This window comes from Psittacula echo (assembly GCF_963264785.1).
Source record: "Psittacula echo genome assembly, chromosome: 10".
Lineage (NCBI taxonomy): Eukaryota > Metazoa > Chordata > Aves > Psittaciformes > Psittacidae > Psittacula > Psittacula echo.
In genome coordinates, this window is record NC_137741.1 from 19,483,374 (window position 1) to 19,501,729 (window position 18,356).

General features: G+C 43.3%; 1 protein-coding gene across 1 annotated transcript in view; it reads left to right on the forward strand.

Annotated features, from left to right (window-relative positions):
* Positions 1-18,356, forward strand: part of LRRK1 (leucine rich repeat kinase 1) — a gene marked incomplete at both ends in the record, with an annotated part of 73,081 nt that overhangs the window by 25,753 nt on the left and 28,972 nt on the right. Inside the window, 10 exons of the mRNA XM_080626528.1 lie at positions 3,557-3,783; positions 4,295-4,422; positions 4,678-4,841; positions 5,551-5,688; positions 8,729-8,841; positions 9,989-10,065; positions 13,323-13,452; positions 13,991-14,103; positions 14,961-15,175; positions 17,207-17,371. Of these exons, the coding sequence (XP_080482654.1) occupies positions 3,557-3,783; positions 4,295-4,422; positions 4,678-4,841; positions 5,551-5,688; positions 8,729-8,841; positions 9,989-10,065; positions 13,323-13,452; positions 13,991-14,103; positions 14,961-15,175; positions 17,207-17,371 (1,470 nt within the window). The remainder of the gene's footprint in view (positions 1-3,556; positions 3,784-4,294; positions 4,423-4,677; positions 4,842-5,550; positions 5,689-8,728; positions 8,842-9,988; positions 10,066-13,322; positions 13,453-13,990; positions 14,104-14,960; positions 15,176-17,206; positions 17,372-18,356) is intronic.

Here is an 18,356-nt window from a genome sequence, read left to right on the forward strand (position 1 = left end):
GAGCACCATCAGTTCTTTTTTTCTAATTCCTTTTAATTGCAGCTTTATTTGGTGCAGTTTAATTAAGCTGGAAGAGAAGGGAGGGACTTGGAGTCTATAGTGCATTTTCACTCCTTCCAGGGCAGATGGACTGTCAAACAGAGTCTGGGTAGGCTGAGACAGTGACTGGTGTCACACAGGAGATCTGGGGCTCTGGAGTGTGAATTCAGAATCCCAACCCACAAGATCCTGCTTTCTCCTCTGAGGAGGAAACCAAATGAGCAAGGCAGCTCTCCAGGTCTTTGTTTCCATCACTGCCTGTATAGTTCTGTGCATCCTGGGTGTGACTGAAGGACCATAGACTTGTCCTCTGGACCTGCTGCCTAAAAGCTTGGTTTTTCCCCTATTCATTCTGATTTAACCCCTCTTCTCCCATTTTGGCTGAGTCTCAGCATAGCTTTTGGAAAAAATTAGCATTCCTGGAAAGAAAGGATCAGGAGAAACTATTCATTGCCAGATCAGGTTAGTTGCTAAAATGGCTGATTCCCTGTTAAAACATTTCTCATATCTAGGCAGACTGTGCTTGTATTATACTTTCAGTACCTGGATCTTTGTTATACTTTGTTACACCTTTGTCTTCTAGCCTGAAGAGTCCATTCCTATAAAAAATCTACATGGAGCATGAGTAGTTGGGGATTGGGCCCCTTTTTCACTCTTTGCTAGGCCAGGGGATTTGTGGTATGTGGTTTTGCTAATGCAGAACATGCGATTTTACCCAGCGCTGTCAGAGTGATGGGTTTGTTTCTGTATGAGCAGAAGTCATGATGTAGATTTAATTGTCTTGACATAAAGAGGCTGTTGCTGGCATCACTGTAAACCACAATATGGTATAAATGACATCAGTAAGAGAATTTAATTGCTGATGAAACTATATTTCTACCGGGGGCAATTTTAGCTCATCTAGGACGGAGCTACAGTGATGCTGCTGCCCTCCTCTGCCCAGCTATGTGCTCCTTCCTCCTCTTGTGTACCATTGTAGGTCAGTTTTTGGTGGCCTCAGCTGGGAGCTAAACCAGTTGAAAATTCTCTCTCTAAGATAGAGTTACTGTTAAAGGATAGGATAGTGACCTGAAAGTGTGTGTAAGCAGTCAGACAGGTACTAATACTACTTGAGGATTTTGTTTCCAAGGTAGAGCTGGTTTCCTATGTTATTTGGATTTTGGAGTCTGGTTCCTGTTAGGAGCTCTTGAGGCAATTCAAGGAAGCAGAAGAAAATGATCAGGTGTCTCAGCAGAAATGTGCTCTTCTCCAGTAAGGTTTCCTCATGCTGGGAAGGTCTCCCAGTCTCAGCATCACTACCACATCCCTCCTTCTCTCTTGAAGTGTGGGGTAGCTAGGGATGGAAAGGGAGTCTGACCCATGTGTTTATACTCTCTGTTACTGTAACTCACAACTATTGCTGTAAACAATGGTGTAAACAGCTCTTGGGCTGTTACAGGTGACAGAAAATGACAGAAAACTGCATACAGAATTAAACCAAGAGTTTGTAAGCAGGAAGCTCTTAAATATGCAGGCTTGGAAAATCTAGCAGTAAAGCAGAGTGTGTTCAGTGCCAGTGTGAAAGCTTTGCAGTGTAACTCCCATTAGTACTGTGTATTTAGCTGTAGCAGTGGATACTCTGCTTAATTTGATTTCTTGTTGCTGCTGGCTTGCTGTGTTTTATGTGCATGCCTTATGGAGTGGAGCATTCGAAAAACAGGCTCTCTGCCTTGGTTTCCCAAGTTGATGCAATGGGCATAATATTTCCATTCCTCTTTGTAGGGCTGTCTTGAGGCTTCACTAGTGAACATTTGAAGAGCATTATGTCTACACTAAGTACAACTACTATCAGTTTCTAAAAAGTGCAACTGTTTGTGCTCTACCCTTTATTCCATTCTCCTAGGCATTCAAACTGTGCAAGCTGCATTATTTGGAATTCTGAATCTCAAATAAGTATTTGAAATAAACTTTTGTTTCCTTTTTATTTCTCTCCCTTCCCAAAATATATTCCTTTTAACTTTAAATTTGGGGTTAAAAGTACTAAGTACTGGGCATTGGAAAGCAAACTAAATTGCTGTCGGGTCCTTGCTGCCTCCTGGTGGAGAAGTAAGGATCACTTCATTGAGGCTGTCTTTGGGACGGATTAAGTCAAAACCACTGAGATTGTGAAAACATTTTGGGGCTAGCATTTAAAAAATGTGTATTTTGGAACATAGATCCCATTGGAACACAATGAAGTGATCTTGAAAATGAAGCCTTGGGTTGTTTACTTGCATTAATGACCCTTACGTGTTCATGTTTTCTTCTGTCCAAGCTGGAGCCTGAAACAAGAGTTATGCCTTTCACAACAGCTTCTGTTGTTCTTCCAAAAGAGGATAAAGAGACTTCCTCATCTTACTGTCAAAAGCAGCAGAACATTATCTAGAAGGGAGGCAACTGCCCAAATCATGTGTCTCAACTGAAATATGTTTGTAAATGATACTGAGCAAATTTCCAGTGTTTAGAAATGGTTTACAAGAGGGTGTTTGCCTTTCCTTGCCTTTCCCAGATGTTTCTTTGCAAAACCTGAACCTTCCCCGGAATGGTTTGGCTGCTTGTTGGAAGGTTTAAGATGGAAGAGCAGTGCTTGGGTGTATATTGATTATTCCAGCAGCAGGCCTTCTCCTAGGAAGTCATTACCACACTCAGCAGATCTGTCGCTGTCCTCTCTACAGATGCACAAGCAATGATCTTTGCTTTGAGGCTGTCAGAGCACTGGAACAGGCTTCCCAGAGAGGCTGTGAAGTCTCCTTCTCTGTAGGTATTCAATACCTGCGTGGAGGTGATGCTGTACAACCTGCTCTAGGTGAACGACTTTAGCAGTGGGGTTGGACTACATGATCTCTAGAGGTCCCTTCCAGCCCCAACCATTCTTTGCTTCTGTGATCCATAAGTATTTCAGAAGCTGACTGCTCCACAGGGGTTTTTCTGGACCTTCCAGGCCTCTGTTGGTGCTCAGAGTCCCCTGGAGTTCTGAGCAGCAATACAGACCATGTCCAAGAGACAGAGTGGGGTTCAGGCTGTGGAGTCGGGATTTAAAGTGGTTTCCATTATCTGTCCGTATTGTGCTGCTAGTGTAGGGTGTGAATGCATCTTGTGGGGCTGGGAGCCCAGCCCCATGGAAACTCACTGCACATTGTTGGATGAACAACCTATTAGAGTCTGCCCAGCTCTCATATGAGAGTCTGGTTTCAAGCAGCTCGCTGCTGGTGGGACACACTGGGGCTGGGGTATGGACTAGTGAAGAAGTTCAGGCCCCCTGCTTGTGCTTGCTCACGGTCTTTGGAGTGAGATCATGGAGCAGCTATATGGTGGAGGCTGCTGATATCCAGGCATGATTTCATCTCTGAGTCAGTTTAATTCCTAGAAGCAGACTGGAAAGTGAGCAAAATGTTCATGGTCTGTGCTCTGATCTGCCGCATTCCCAGTGGTGTAACACTGGCTGAGAGCAACTGGGGTTTTACTAATGTGGTTTTACCTCTTTCTTTGATATATACAGGTTTTGTGTGTGAACTGGTCAAACCTCAAACTGCCCTGGGTGGATCTGGACTGGCTGATTGATATCTCCTGTCAGATAACTGAGCTTGATCTCTCTGCCAACTGCCTGGTCTCCCTTCCATCCGTGATCCCATGGGGCCTGATAAACCTCAGGAAGCTCAGCCTGGCTGACAACCAGCTCACGGAGTTACCCAGCATCCAGTCATCCGATGAAATTATATGTACAAGGTGTGTGTGCTCAATGCCTACAGCAAACTGAACCTGTGCAGAGAGTAGGTGCAAATGAGTCAGTTGTGCTTGTGTGACACTGCAATAAGTGAAGGGCATGTGCAGGAGCTTCTTGGTTTATTTTCTGTCTGCTGCAAGGTTTAACTTAAGATTTGCCCTTTTGCATTCTCAGTGTTTCCAAGTTGTAGGGACTTTTATTGCTGTACTGTCTCATGTTGCTTCTGCTTTTCTCCAGTTCTGGTGAGCCTCACTTCTCTAAGTCGAAGCCCTGAGCTGGCTCGAATTGATATTTGCTGTCAATAGATAGACCTGCTGTCTATGCAGACCACTTCTGTCTGCTCCCTGGAAGGGTTAATTTTCTAAATAGTGTTTTTTGCTTTGCCTTGTGAGAGTACATTCCAGCTGCTTTCATTCAGATCTAAATCTGTCCTGGTAAAATAGATGTCTATGGCAACAGGAGTCTTTGCTAGCATTTTATTGATGCCTGACTGAGTATCTTCTGTATTCACAGGTTACTTGAGGTCGATGTATCCAGCAACAGGCTCTCTACTCTCCCTTCTGGATTCCTACATCTTAAAAACCTTAGAAAACTCGTCGCTTCCAAAAACTATATGGAGAAGTTATTTGATGAGGAAAACAGTATGTACAGCCCAGTGTTATGCTTACATTTCAAGCCTAGGTCTGTAAGGGAGACCTCCAAACTGTCAGTAATGACTGAAAGACAGTGTTAGCTAGGGATGCTTAGCATCTCTCAGTCCTTTGTCCAAAGTACATGAAAAGGCCTGGCTGTGTTTTAGCACTCATGAAATCCTTTTGCTCTTAACCTAGCAAGTATGCAGCATCTTGCTGGATCAGGTTGCTTACACCAAGTCCACAATGTTTTGTGTTTTCTAGCAACTAATTGGATTGGGTTAAGGAAGCTGCAGGAGTTTGACGTCTCTGACAACAGGTTGGTGGAACTTCCAACGGTTTTTCTATACTGCTTCAAGTCCCTAAACATACTGAATGTTTCCAGAAATCAGCTGAAAGTGTTTCCAGATCCCTGGGCCTGCCCCTTGGTAAGTGAAACAGCTCTGACAGAGTCAGAGGCTGAAAAAGCTGTTGAAACAATGCAAAAACTATACTGTGATGCTTAAAAAGCTATCAGATGTCTTAGGCTAAAAAGCTGCTCTGGTTCTGAGTGTCCCTGCCTGATTCAGTTTATGGGGCTCAGACGAAGTCTTTCTGAGGTTCTGCTCTGTTCTCACCCTGTTGATGGAATTGGGGGAAAACTTCTATAAATGTGTCTTATATGGATGTATTAATTTTCTTTACAGTTCATATGAGCATAATTATTGTTAGGGTCATTTTATGGAACACTAAAATGTTCCAGAACATGTTATGGAACCTTTATTCAAAGTTAGCTGCCCAAACGCATGGCTGACAAGGGCATCTATAAATCCACCCATCTCTGTGACCTTATTCCTCATTATTACAGGGATAGCAGGAGGACAGTGTACTTTGCTGAAGTGTTTGCTAGTGGTTGAAAAGCAAATGGGGATAACTTTCAAACTAACTTTCTTTGCCCACCAAAGAATTTGTCTACTGAGTGAATCTCCTCAGCAAATCCTATGGACCTGCATGCACAATAATTTCTCTACATCAAAATATCTAAAGAGATCACCTAGAATGAATGAGTGAATGCCCTAAACATGTGACACCTGATCTACCTCATTATTTAAAGAGATTATTACTACTATAAGTTTTCTTTTCTTTTATGTTTTCCAGAAATGTTGTAAAGCATCTAGAAACTCACTGGAATTCCTGCCTGATGCATTGACTGTGTTCTGGAAGAATCACCTCAGAGAAGTGGATTTTTCTGAGAACTCACTAAAAGAAGTTCCCCCAGGACTCTTCCAGCTTGAAGTAAGTGTCATTTCTTTCTACTTTGCAGTACTTAATACCTACTCAGACCTTGAAGTCATAGCAGTGGCTGCCTGATGAAGGTAGGAGATTACCTGCTGCTTTAAGTTGGTGAAGACAGCAATTGCACAGAGTCTTTGAGCAGCCTGTAACCCCCTGAATGACCACATTCAGACCCTTGTCCAATGTGATATGGTGTCTAGCTTCCAAGAACTCTCTGGATGTCTGTGGTTTTCAGATTTTTGGGAGCACAGTTTGGAAGACAACCACTGCATTGTAGCTGCAAGCTCCAGCTAGCTGAAATATAGATGTACTCAAGTGTGCTCACAAATAGTTGTGTTTTTTCTTACTCTGGCACACAAGTGTTGTGTAATTATAGATGAATCTTCCTATGCTGAAAATAGCATGTTTGAATGCCCTAGATGATGGAAGTTGGCATCTCTAAGCTTGTAGATTAAATAATTCTTGCCAGTGGGCACCAGAGATCCATAGTTTTACTTCCAAATTCTTCAGAATGTGTGGCTTTGCAAAGTTTCAACATGAAACCAACCAGAACTTGGGGGTTTCCTCCAAGCTTCCCTTCCGGATTGTGAAACTGAGGGCCATGGAGATAGAAACAGAGGTAAATCCTTGTGCAGAAGCTTTGTGATTTTCACTGCTGGCTTCTGTGGGAGGGATGCAAAAGTGATGGCTCATATCTGTGTCCAGTTTGGATCTGTGCAGCAAAGGTGCCTCATGTTTCTGCCTGGAATAAGAGGCTGAAAGTTGTTTGCTCCACAGTTCCTTTGAGTGATCCCTGCAGACATGACTTTGCTTTCTGGTAACCGTTTGTTTTCAATTGGCATTTCTTTTGAAGTAGAATGTATCTTATGTGCTATTGTCTCCAAAACTTGTCCTTTTCTGAATGCGTTAAAAATAAGCTTAGTGGGTAGGAGCTACCATGACAGATATTAAACGCTAGATGGTGCTTCAAGGGCACATTTCCCTGGGTGCTGCTGCTCAGAGGCTGCAGAGGGATGTGAAGGCACCAGTGCGGAGTGTCAGAGAAGATAGTGCAATCTTTGCTGATGGTCCCTCATCAAAGTTACCTTTGAAGCTTTGACTCTCTTAAATAGTGCCATTCTCTTCCTGAAAGACAGCAAAAATGGAGATGAGAGAGAAGAGGCAATTACAAACCAAGGACTGGTGATCTCTAGACTTACAGTCATGAAAGAGCCCTAGCCAGCTGAAAGTCACTGATATTCCCTCTATGGAGCAGGGACATTACATGTAATCTCACCAGCCTCTCAGCTATCCTGGACTGTGGCCTTTGTGAGCGCCGGGGGAGGGACGGGACATGTAACATGGGCACAGTTGATGGCAAATGAAGCACTCCAGCTAGACCACACAGAACAAAGTTGGTGCCAATTCTGGAACGTGTAGCCTCCCCTTCCTCCCACCTTCTGCTCAGGGATATTTCAGGGGAGAAGTCTGAAGCAATGTCATTGAAGAGCCCCATACTGTGGTACTGGAGAGAGCTTGACAGCAGGCGCCAAGGGTGGACTGGAGGGGTTTTCCTTCCAGTGGGAGGTTTGAGCCAGTGGAAGACTGATGATGCTAAAAGCATTGGCTGTCAAGATTCAAGTGGCAGGGAGGGTTTTATAGTTTGCCCGGTTTTCCAACCCTTTCCTCTAGTGGTTCACTCTCTGTGTCTGCCGTTTGACATTTTGCTTTTCCTTGCTCACGTCCTATCAAGGCCCAGTGCTGCCCCTCTCTTATCACTAGAGGGAGCGGTTTGCATGGTAATGGCCATTCCAGCTGGTTGACCATGGCTGATGTCACATGGATAACTCATCTTTTTCCAATCTGAGAAAAGGGGAGGAAGGCCAACAGACTGGCTTAGTGAGACGTTATTAATCCTGGTTGATGAAAAGGGGCATAAACCTTTTATATTATGGGGAGCACATAAAACATTTAACACACTTGAAGCTGAAGACTGCTGGTAAAACATGATTTCCATGGGGTATCATTCATTAATATGTACTCGTGGCACAAGATAATTCAGCTGATGTTCTGTTTATCTCAGTTTTCATGGTGGGGGGGACGGGGACTTGCAGAATATGCTTGGTTGGAAACTCTATTTAGAAGACTGTTTTTCAGTGGGAAACTGGCTTTTCAACCAAATGAAAATGATCATTTGAGCCTCGATGTTATTGTTAAGGGCAGATGGAAGAGCATCAACTTTAAAAAGCTGAATGGGAACTGCATTTTTTTCTTTTCTATTTCAGTTAAGTTTAAAGGAGAGCTTGTGATTAACCTTATTTGTGGCATTTGCAGCTGAGTCCTAACTGTATGACATTAACTGTGTGGTGTTCATCAGCTTCAATCCTTGTATTTAAAATCTCTCTCTGGTGTGAGGAAAACAAAAAGTAGATGGGTAACTTGTCTAAAGTGAGCAACCTGCTCTAGTGGAAGGTGTCCCTGCCCATGGCAGCGGGTTGGTACTGGATGAGCTTTAAGGTCCCTTCCAACACAAACCATTCTATGATTCTGTGAAATAGGGCAAAGTTAATATAAAACCTTTCCATTTTAATAGACATGTAATAACAAAACAATTACAAATTTTCCTTGTGTGAACTAGTTCACGTTTTGTATGGTGATTTTTATGTATACTTAATGGATGTAAGTCCACTCTGATACACGCATATATAAGACTTCTCATTCATATGTGGCATACTGTGAAGGTAAATCACACTGTTCTTTTCCATTTGGAAAGGTTTCCTCACTAAAAGTCAAATGTCCTCTTAAGATGGGTTGTTTCCAATTGCATCTGTCAGCAAGTAGACTAATAATCTCCCCGAACTAATGGTGTTGCTTCATGCAGAAAATATACTTGCTGGAAACACGAAGGAAATGTTTGCATGCTAGGCAGCACGGACAGGATGTTCTGATGAATAAAATGTACTTTTCTTCATGTTTCTGTCATTTAATAGCCATGTTAAAAACCCTCTTTCTTTGCATTTGATGGACTCTGACTTCTAACTCCAGGCTATTCCTTTTTTAGGCTTTGGTGTCCCTGAAGCTGCTGGGAAATCAGTTAGTTGCATTGCCTTCACAAGATAAGTGGAATTGCAAACAACTTAAATCACTGGATCTTTCAAAAAACCAACTTGGGAAGTAAGTGTCTCTTTCAGATTTTGCCTGAGAAAACAAAAGCTGGAGAAATAACAGCAAACCCAATCCCTGGTGTAATACAAAGGGTGTCCCTAGTGAATTAATTACCTGCAGAGCAGGCATTGATATCCACATACCATGTCTCAAGTATATTGTGTGTCTGTGACAGTGATGAATTATCCTTTACTGATTCTTCAGGCATTTAGCACACTGTATCATTTATTAAGTGGGTAGATTACTGATAATGGCAGTTCAATTTCAGAGCATGTAGAAATGTCTTTAACCCAGGGTGTCAATCAGCACTACAAATACCAGTTTGTGGGAGTATGTCTTAACCATGAAGCATCTGCTGGACTGCAGTTTGTAATGTGGGAGGATTGTTTTGGAGAAAATGAAAGATCTTTGGTTTTGAAATGGAAGTGTAACCAGCTGCAAGTTCATAGAGATGATTTCCAACCAAAACAATTCTATCATTCTATGATTCTAAGAGTGATGTTAATAAGGAAATCCAATAAAAGAGTTCTAGTGTTCTTGTATTTAGAAATTACAATAGGGATGTTTAACATAGCGTTAAAGGTCCCTTATCTTCTCCAGAACTGCAGTGAATTGTGTCATACTTGTATCTTCTCATTTGGGTGCCTGACAAGCAAATGTTCTGGAGTCCTTATGAGTTGCTGTGTCAGCTGCAAAAGACAAATTACTGTTTTTTGAATGTCTTGGTGGATTTCCAGAGTCATGTTGTTGGGTCACCTTGTCAGAGGCTCACTGGTGAGAGCAGGGAATGGCAGCAGGTCGGTTCTCCAGTGCTTCTCATGAAGCTTGTTCAATTTGCTGTTTGACAGACTACTTAACCTTGACACCCATAAAGCTGGGGGTCAAGTGCTCTCGCCCTGGGAGCTGAAAGCACTGCCTTGCCGAGCTCTGTTAATTTGCCAGAAGAAAACTATTGGGCCTGGACAAGTGCTGGTGGAGTCTAGCTGAGTGATTGCACAGCGGGTTTCAATCCCATCTCTCAAAAGCAGACAGGAACCTGTAAAAGCTGTGCTGTGAATCCCACAACCTTGAGCAGGGTCAGACTGCACTGCCTAGTGTCCTGGGCATGAAGCTGCAGGCCAGTTCTCAACATGTGACCATTTTGTCTGACCTGCAGGAGTGATGAGGGATTCAAAACGAAGCGGATTCCCTTTTTCACCACGAAGAACAGGGTGCGCGGTGGCCCAGAGGCAGGTAAGGCACACAGGGAAGCAACTGCTGAGAATGCCAAGCAAGCTGTGAAGCAGCAGGGATCTGTGGAGCTTGGCTGGAGGGAAATCAGTGTAAATTCATCTGTGATTTCAAGTGCAACAGCTTTTAAATTGAGAGGAAATACATTTAGATTAAACGTTTCAAAAGAAACGGTGCAGCTGGTTGTTACCATTGACATAGAAAGATGAAGAATGAGTGAAACCTGTTTCTTTCACTGAGCTTTTATCCTTTTCATGAAGGTTATTCTTTTTAGCAGAGTACTAACTGGTGTGTTGAAAGGAAATTAACCCATAATTAGTGTCATTACTCTTAGGATTGTTCCTGCTGCTGAATTTGTAAAACGCATGTTTTTCCCTGTCTCTGTGATTTGCACCCCCAGCGTGGGGCAGAGCAGAAGAGATGTTCTGGATCCATGCAGATGAAATCCTACAGAGAACAAAGGAATATCTGCAGATATTTGCACTCCTTCCTGCTCTCTGTGGGCTTCATCTGCATATTGGTTTGTTTGTTTTGTTTTAAAGCCCTTGGAGAGCTTTCTCTTTCTCTGCTGCCTTGAAGAATGACTTGCTCTAAAGCATTCTTTACAAATCGTAGAGTGGAACAGAGCTGGCGTCTTCGTGACGCACATCCGAGCAGCACTCGGCTGCCTGCAGGAGAGAGAGGCTCTCCTGCAGCAAATGCTTTCCTCTGTTCCCCTAGAAATTGTGGTCTCAGGTCAATGCGAACACGTAAAACTGGTAAATGCACAAAGTACAGCCATAGCTTTAGGTTAGGACTGAAGGTCAGAGGCTCATTTTTCTGCTCATGGAAGTAAAGGCTGCTGTGCAGCAAGTCCTGAGTCCTGTGTGTGCACCCCAAGGAGGAGACAGGATTGGTCTGCGCTGTTTTGCAAGTAGGAAATGGAAATGGAAATGCTGTGGCATTGGTGAAATCCTGAACATGGAAGATTTAGAAAAAAAGAGTCTGAACCTTGTGAGTTTGTGGAGACTGTCATATCCTCAGAGCTTCTCCGTGAAGTGCTACATACAGCAGCATTTCCCAATGGGGAGAGAAGGGCAGGAGCAGTGGGCAAAGGCAGGTAAAACCAGCCAGAAAAGGGAGTTGCTGCTGATGGAGATTTCTCCATGCTGCAAACCCAGCATAACCCCTGTGCGTAAAGGAGGAGAGCATGGACTCTGCATTAGTACTGCTTGAAATTACCCTGGTTCAACTTCAAGCTGCCTGAGGTTGCCTCAGGAAGGCACGGAGTAGCCCACCTGGCTGGTGCCACGGTTGAACAGCCACAGAGACAGAGCAAAGCCAGCTCTTTTTTTTCCCCTCTCTGTTCCTCTGCCAAGTATAGCTTGGTGAGACTAGAGGATGTGGCCAAGAATTTAAAGAACATCAAGAGAAAACAGAAGCTTAAGTACATCAGCTGCTCACAGAAGTCTCCAAGCGAGGTGGGGGGCAGGTTTTCATCTCATTTTACCAACAAAGCTGTTTACTTAAGTCTAGATTATTTAAAGAGAATAATTTATGGGTGCTCACTATATTTGATTGATAAATCCCAGAATAACTTCTTGCACACGCACATGGGGTTGATGGCGTTTACTCATCCAAAAATATATTTTCAAGATGGGATTTGTTTTAATTTTTCTGCAGTTCTTTAAAAGAAAATTTGAGCTGAAGCCAGAGAAATCATAAATAACTCATGAATAAATAATTACAATTCATAAACACCTCGAGCTTGCTTCCAATATAGAACACTCCTTTCTGCCTGGGACTCTTTGGTGAATAGAGTATTGCCACTATTTTAGGAGCCTACGTGTCCAAGAGGACTAAATCTGTCTGTGCCTAGGTGCATACTGAAAAGGAACAATGAAAAGTTTAAGTCCAGTGATGAGCCAGAAAGGAAGTGAATTGAATCCATGAATGAGCCTGCTGTTCTCCTAAAATAATCCCAAAGATGATTTTCTTATTTCAAGCCTCAAAGGAGGACTGTGACACCCTGCCCACAGCAGACAGTTCTGTCACGTGCATAAAACACCCCTGCAGACAGTAGGGCTCTATCTTCTTTTCTGATCATAGCTCAGGCTCGAAATGCTGTTAATATTAGAAGTGGGGAATTTTCTCCTGAGAAAACCTCTTCCGTTTACTTTCTATTTTCCCCTTTTCAGCTAAGTCTAGTTACAGTTCCTCAAGTCTTCTCTGTAAGGGAAGATCTTGGTGGAAGTGCAACTGTCCTATCCTTGAGGAAGGACGTGTCTCACATCAATAGAAGCATCACTGCTTTCATTGACCATGGAGGCAGCAGATGGAGGTGGTTGTACTTTCCTAATCAGAGACTCAGAATCTGTTTGTCCTTGTGTGGCCTAGTTTTTCCTTGACTTCAGGATGCTGCTTGGCAGATAGTTGTGACACTCTTAAGACAGCAACACAATTCATGGCAGCTTTTCATGCCACTATCCCAGGAGTAATTTGTGGAGTGAAATGATGCTCTTTGGAACCAACTGAATTTCCCTTTGTTTGAACCTCTCGAGCAGCAGCAACTCAGCCATGCAGTCGCTGCTATTACTGCTTGGGTGGCTCCCAAAATACGCTGGTTGCTGTTCAGATACATGGGAAATCCAAAGTGCCCTGAGACCTTGCAGCCTGAGACAGCAGAGGGGCAAATGGGAACAGTGTTTTAGAGGCATAGGTTGGCAGTCTGTAAGCTGCAGTTTGGGTTTTCTTCTCTGTTGTTATTGACTTCGATCCACCATAAATTGCTCCAGGATGTGACATGGGGGCCTGAACATGAATTCTGACTGGCTTCTGGCTTTTGTCAGGCAACATGGGGAAAAACATGTTGAGAACCAGTGGTGCCCTTGGTATGCCCTTTCCCTGCCAGCTGTCAGGCTGGGATAGAGGCAGTTCACAAGGTATTACCAGCTATTCAACAGCAAGAAATATAATACCACTCATCCTCTGACATATAGTCATGTTAGCGGGCCTATAGTTCCTCCTTCAGTAACCCAGAAGTCCTGGAGACTGTCACCTTCCAACACATGCATCACCATGGCTTTAAAAATGTGAGATGTGGGCATCAATGTGTGCTTGCCATTGAAGACTGTTTGCTTTTCTGCTGTTGCTTCATGGTGGTTTCTGCCAAGGAACATGACCTCATGTCCTGCCTACAAAGTTAAGGTGAAGGCTCTTGGTTCAGAGCTTTGGTGACTGTTATGTTTTAAAGGTACAACTTGTTTCCTGTCTTGTTCCAGGTACTTTTTTGGAATTTCCAGCATTTCTGAGTGATTCTCTGGAAGTCCTTTATCTGAATGACAATCAGCTGGACTCTGTCCCTCCATCCGTTTGCCTTCTGAAAGGTTTAACAGAACTTTATTTAGGAAAGTAAGTCCGTGTTCTGGAAAATCTATGCAATATTATTATATCTGTGTTGTTTTAGTGACCAGTCTTTTGCGGAGCCCCAGCCCAGATGTCCAGTGCTTTTGAACTCAAAACGCTGGAAATAGTTAGCCCCTTGTTAAAACTGTGCCTGTCATTTGCTTCAGATAAGGAGGAGGCTGGGCTTTTGAATTAAGGAAGATGATCTAATGCTTTGAACACAGGCCTGGGAATCTAATGTGTCTCTAGTTCATTCTGGCTTTTTTGCTGTCAGCTTCTATAACGTTAGAGTGACTAACTCATCATTTTTGCCCTTATTTCTTCAGCTATCCAGTAAAGATGATTACAGTTGTCTGCCTCAGAGGATAAATTGAGGTTATACATCACTTTTAGGATGGAAATTACTATTAAAGTGCTGAGTAGTCTTATTAAAATGTTAATGGAAGATTTCTGCAAGGAGAGAATAGTGTAATCTGAGAGTCCGTGAGAGCAGCTACTTACACACAAAGCCTGGTTGTTGGTAGATTTATTTGTTTTTGTACAGTAACCCTGGTATCCGAGAGCTTCCTCCAGAGCTTGGGCAGCTGGCTAATCTCTGGCAGCTGGATATCGAGGAACTAAGTATCGGTAACGTTCCTGCAGAGATCAGGAAAGAGGGTAAGGCTGAGCCTATGTGTTCTTTATTAAACTGACTGAACATATAATGAAAATCACTCCCTTTTTAATACTCCTAATGACAGTGGGTGCCCAGGCCCTTGTTGTGGATAACTGGAATTGCACAGGGAAACTTCTTCTGCATATTTGCAAATTTGATAATCGGTGCTAAGCTCTGGCTATAAGATCAATTTAAGATAGATCACATGTTAAAATTATTACTTACAAATGCAATATTTCATTTGCACTATGCATACCACATAAATTCCATGGCTTGCTTCCTGAATATGTATATTTTAGGGTATTTAGATGGCCTTTGTAAAGACTGAAGTGTTTAGGATCAGCAGTCAGAGTCGCATTGAAGTGACTTTATTGTAAACTGCTAGGTTTTTGGATCTATTACAATACTGTCTTCTTTTTTGTGTGTTTTAATAAGAAAATCCTGTGGGAACAAAGTTATTGGGAATTATTCCCTCTCCAGCACACTGTTGAAGCCTAAATCTAATTTTAACTGGAAACATAAAAGTAGAAGGAAAAACTGAGTATTTTCCAATACTAAATTAGTATTTTATGTTTCCTTTCAGCTTCTGAAGCATACGAGCCACAGCATTTGTCTCTTCTTACAGTGCTCCATTGTGGAGCCTCAGAGCAGTGACCTTTTTCTGGGGTCTCTGTCTCAGGTTTGTCCACTAGAGGTTTCTTTGTTTATTCTCTGGGTTGTCTCAGCCCACAGTGAAACTCGGGGAAAATATTAATTCAGCTGATGTGTCTGCAGCAGTAGGTTTTGTGCAGTCCTGCTCTACATATGTACATTTGTAACTGCGAACCACAGATAAAGCCTGTTCACTTCCCCCTCATAGGCCCTAAAACAGTGCTGGCATACTTACGAGCACAGCTGCGCAAGGCAGAGAAGTGCAAGTTGATGAAGATGATCATCATCGGTCCTCCACGGCAGGGAAAGTCAACACTGGTTGAGATCCTGCAGACAGGAAAAGTCCCTCAGATGATGCACAGTGATGCCACCATCCGTACAACAAAATGGGAGCTCCCTAAGCCAGTGGGACACAAGGCAAAGGTGAAAAACATTCCAGGATCTTTAGCCCCAGTGGGATGTTTGAGCCCTGCAGTATCCCTTTTGGGCTGAAATTGTCTGTCCCTTTACAGAGAACAGCTTCCAGTACCTGTGAGCCAGGTCTTGCAAGTGACATGTTTTTAGACCCTTCACAATTCCTCTGTTTCAGTACTAGAGGACAGTTCTGTTTTCCTGAGCACTCAACTTTGTATCCCAAAGAAAGTGAGCCTAAACTCTGGCTTTCCCAGCTTGGGTGGTTTTTGGACACTGATTTTGAAAGAATGTTTTAAATCAGCTTCTCTAAAGCAGACTGTCCTTTCATTTGGGGCCAGAAAATGGGACATCACTATCTAAAGCTGGACTCCCTTGATATCTGAACTGTCCTAGATGGGGAAGGTGGGTGGAAGTTAGGATGCCTGACCTCAAGTGTGACCCAGGGATGTCTAAGGCACGCCTCAAACACCCAGATCTCAGATGGCTCATTCGGGGAGTGTGTCAACCCATACTGAACTCATTTGGACTGCACTGCATTCATTCGAGGGTTTGTAGGTGGCCCTGTCCACTGCCTGTGTAGTAACACAGAGATTAGAGCATGCAGAATTGGTCCTGAGGTCTTGTCGGAGCTGAGGGCGTGCAAATGTATGGCTCTCCATTTCCGGAGGAGAGCCATGACCACCAGACTGTTCTGGAAGGAGCAGAGGACCCTGCTGAGTTGAGCTATTATACAGCAAAGAGTGCCAGGCCAGAGACAGAAAGAAACAGAGCAAGCACAGCCTGACTCTTTAAAGAGAAGACTTTGGTGGGAGAAGGGATTTGTTCATTTTGTATTGAAGAGCAATTGAATGAAATAAAAACCTAGACAGCATCAGAGACCTGGAGTGGGACCAAGATGTTGAACAGGCTTTGTCCCTACCTCTGTGTCTCTGTCTTTCCATACAGGCACCCACAGCTGAAGGTCTTTTGGATGAACAAAGCAGTCCTTGTGCTAATTAGGGTTTGGCTTAAAACAATATGGAAGTTCTTCCAGCTGTTTCTGGAAAACTTCAAACTAGGACTATGCTAGGACATCAGAGCCCTACTGAGATACTTAGCTCCTTGCTGAAATCTCATAGGGTAACTTGTCATGTGGGATCAGTCAGTACTTGGACCTGGACCAGTAAACAGAGCCCACTTGACATTACATGATGCTCTGAGGATGGTGGCCAGAGCAGAGTTTGGTTTTCTTTCATGTCACAGGCTTCTTGCCTCACAGGGACAAAGGATTTAGAAGCCTCCAAGGTCTGTAGGTGCTTCCTACAGAAGCTGCTGGGAGCCTGAATATCTTTTAAATAGAAAGCCATCCTCCCTCTTAGTGCTGTTGTGTGGGGTGCATGGAGGAATGGGTGCTGAGATACTTGGAAGAGAACCTGAGCTAGAGATGCCTCCATTTATGCATTCCCCCAAAATCAGTGAGTCTGCTTTACAATAGCTGTAATTCTGCCTTGTCTCTGGTGTGACACACACGTCAGAAACCTCTGAGGAACGTGCAGGAGGCCTTTATGAAAGGCTTGAGAAGTTTCCCATCTCCTGAGCATCTATATTCTCTTTGGCTCAGCTAGGGCTGAGCTCAGTGGAAGTGATTTCAGCAGGGGGTTTCCTGTTCCCCACAGCCATGGCAGATAAGTAACTTCAGCAGTCCTGTCGAGCGTGGCACTGACAAGGATGAAACAGTTTCTATTCCAGATGCAGTGAAATGCAGGGCTCAGAATAAGACCCTTGTTTGTACTGGAGAATCTACAGCATCAACTGGAGATTTACCAGCATCAAGGGCACCTCTATCATTTTAGCAGCAACTAATTAGTCTTGATTTCCTGTGGGGAAGTGGTAGCTATGCTTAACAATTGCTTGTTGATTTATCTTTCCTGGAGGCACAATTAGGACATTGAAACCCTTCTTGTGTCATACATTATGCAGGCGTAGGTTTATACTTCAGCTATTATCTCCCTGTGATTTACTGCGACCGTTTGATTTGAACACTCCTCTTTGTCTAAGTAGGTTGATTCAGTGGAGTTCAATGTCTGGGATATCGGAGGCCCAGCGAGCATGTCTACAGTCAATCAGTGTTTCTTCACAGACAAAGCATTGTACATAGTGGTATGGAACTTGGCACTGGGGGAAGAAGCTGTGGCAAACTTGCAGTTCTGGTTGCTGAATATCGAGGTAAGAAGTCACTGGTGGACTTTGGAGTATGTGTTTATCAAGTAGCAGCTCAGCACACAGATATGTGATATTACAGATTCTTTCTGGTCTGCTTTCCAAAACTCTGCAAGCTCTGAATTTTGCATAGCTTTTGGAATTAATTTTCCATTGCGCTGTAGGCGTTTTGCTATATTTAATGGTTTAAATTTATCATTTGCTTTGTTCCCCCTCGCACACATCAGAGACTGAAACAAAAGCTGATTTATAAACCCTTGCTAAGTAAGGCTGGACATACTTATTTTGGAATTAGTGTTTGACCACACTGTGCTCCATGGGGGGTTTGAAGCATTTTCTTTCTTCTGTGGGGTTAGACACACATTAGTCTTTAGGTTATATTTTTAACACTTTAGATTCAGGTAAGCTGGAGAGTATCTCCCAGACAGCTGTCAGCTGAGACTCAGAGCTACAGCGAGTTCATTGGAGTTGATTTTTGTAATACAATGTTAATAGTTGTTTTATAAATGTTTATTATTTTATATCTGTTTTAATATTACACAAAAATGGGTTCAAAGCAAGTGCTGCTCAGAAAAGAAACATCTTGACGTTACAGAAATACCAGCATAATGGTCAGCAGCAATCAAACCCCCAAACTAGGTGGCAAAGCTACAATCTGCTGTGGGTGTCAGAGGCTGAAAAAAGGACTGGTGGAATAAAAATACATCAAGTGCTATTAATTGAGGGAAATCTCAGAAAGATGGTGAGCTGCAGGATACTGGGAGAGCACACCAAGAAAAATCTGTGCATGCCTGCCCTGTGCCTGTACTCTTTGTTAGCACCAACAAGAATGTTTGGCCAAGTGGGCCCTTTGGTCTGACTTGGTACAGCCATCGCTCCTTTGTCTGCACGGGGTTCAAGGTTGGTGTCATTCAAGTTAGGACATCTCAGTGGGCATCATAAGAGGGAAATGGATTGGCTGCAAATAAGCATGTATTTCTGCATCTGAATA